Source organism: Cryptosporidium hominis (genome assembly GCF_000006425.1).
Source record: "Cryptosporidium hominis TU502 chromosome 5 CHRO015169, whole genome shotgun sequence".
Taxonomy (NCBI): Eukaryota; Apicomplexa; class Conoidasida; order Eucoccidiorida; family Cryptosporidiidae; genus Cryptosporidium; species Cryptosporidium hominis.
Genome location: NW_666707.1, coordinates 82 through 2,138, shown reverse-complemented (window position 1 = coordinate 2,138; position 2,057 = coordinate 82). Strand labels below are relative to the sequence as shown.

The 2,057-nt window shown below is 25.6% G+C and overlaps 2 protein-coding genes across 2 annotated transcripts; one reads left to right on the top strand and one right to left on the bottom strand.

Annotated features, from left to right (window-relative positions):
* Positions 1-84: 84 nt before the first annotated feature.
* Chro.50459 (hypothetical protein) lies at positions 85-609 on the top strand. Its single annotated transcript, XM_660035.1, has 1 exon — positions 85-609. The coding sequence occupies one exon, from the start codon at positions 85-87 to the stop codon at positions 607-609; it is 525 nt and encodes a 174-aa protein (XP_665127.1).
* A 231-nt stretch (positions 610-840) lies between these two features.
* On the bottom strand, positions 841-1,503 carry Chro.50460 (calmodulin). The annotated part of the gene is made up of 1 exon (XM_660034.1): positions 841-1,503. One exon carries the CDS (start codon positions 1,501-1,503, stop codon positions 841-843), a length of 663 nt encoding a protein of 220 aa, XP_665126.1.
* Positions 1,504-2,057: the final 554 nt, after the last annotated feature.

The following is a 2,057-nucleotide window of genomic DNA, read 5'->3' as shown; positions in this document are numbered from 1 at the left end:
TTATATTACCAATAATATTTAAAGAGTAACAATTATAAATAAAACATATTAAATTAAAATATTAATGTTTTGCAATAAGATATTATGAAAATTAAAAGTTTAGTTGCTATACTGGTCATTAAAGGCTTGTTACTAACAACTAGAGTTAATAGTTGTGGAATTCATGATTTAGATATTAATGATGAAAATAGCAACTGCAAAGATTCCTATTTTGAGATTACAGAAGAAATTTCTTTAAATAGTCTTGATTCGTTAAAGCTCAATGAATTGATTTTTGATAGTATTGAATTGATTATTAATCAGATCAAATGGAGATTTGAGAAAGACCATGAAAGATATCTTTCTGAAAGTCAGAAATCTCTTTCTTTTGTAAATAATATCTCACTTGACGAAAGAATAGATAATTACATTAAAAATTCTAACTTTTTAACTGGAGAAGAAATAAAAAAAGGGGTATTACAAATACTAAAGAATTACCAAAAGAATGATAAACTAAATAACTTTGATTCCTCGAACAGAATTATCCATTCTGAAGTAATTGAAAATAATAAAATTCCATTAAATCAAGGATTTATTAACCTAGTTGTATTCCCAAATGAATATATTTGAAAAGAAAAAATAGAGCTTTTATTATTCATAATATAAATCTAAAAATCACTTTTGTTTAATTAAATACATTTAATCATAAATTTGTCTCCTAGTATTTTTGAATAAAATAAAATAAAAATAAATATATTTAAAAAGAAAAAAGGAATTACTACTATCGTTATGACTAATAATTAAGATTTTACTATTTCTCTTCAATTTACAATTCTTTATTTACTAAAGAATTCTTCACTACTAATTGAGAAGAGGTCTCCTATTATATTCCAAGTATCTCTTAATCTCATCATAACTTATTAATCCATCATGATCAACATCTGCAATAAATAAAAGCTCATCAGCCTCTTCTGATGTAAGTGGGGAAATTCCTTTTGTTGTTAATAATTGCTTCAATTCTAAAGTAGTAATATATCCACTATTATTTCTATCTAAGAGTCTGAAACCTAATTGAATTTCATCATCACGACTTAATCTCAAAATCTTCATTCTTGCTAAGCGTCTAAATTCATCAAAATCCAATGTTCCATCTCCATTCATGTCAAAATCTTCCTTAAGTTTCTCAAGCTCACTATCAATATGCTCACCAGTAATTTCTGCTGCTGAAGCCTCATGTCTTGAGAATGTGACAGTACCATTGTCAAAAGCTCTTCTTAAAGCAATAATTAAATCATTAAGTCTAATTTTACCATCTCCATATGTATTCAATGTATCAAATAAACCTTTCAATGCTGCCTCATGTTCCAAAGTCAATTCAGTCATACCAAATGGAATTCTCCTTGTACTAGTTTCCATACTCTTTTCCTTTGCATCTCCCACAATTGGACAAAATTGCTCCTCTCCATATAATGCAGAAATTTTCACGGTTGCATTCCCATTTCTTATATTTGATGATTCTGACATCTCTTCTTCGATTTTCAAGATATACTCAAATAATGATCTTTTTTATATTTATTTAAATTGTATAAAAAAAATTTCCCTTGACCCTTATTGTGAGTTTTTTATACTTTCCATGCTTTTTTTTATAGACATAAACATAAATTAACTAAATTACGTGTGCATTCTTACTTTGGGCGCCAGTTCTATACTTTCTTATGCATGTTACCGCCGAACGATCTATTATGCAAAGAATTATATTGCAAAATTGCATGCAAATTTTCCAACAATGTTGAAAAAGTAAAATATATATTATTGTATAAAATAAATTATAATAGTGGAATTAATTTAATTAAATAGTTATAAAATAATTTATGTTTGTTAGTTTTTTTTTTTTTTTTTTGAAATTAATAATAGAATTTAATGTGATGGTAATAGTTACTTTTCTTGTTTCAATATTTGGAAAGCTCTATAAATTTTTAATTTCCAACTTCTTTCTAGTATTTCAAAAAAAGATTGAACTTGATTGTATTTGCGAATGGATAATAATGCATTGTTTTTTATTCTATTTGCTTGTAAAA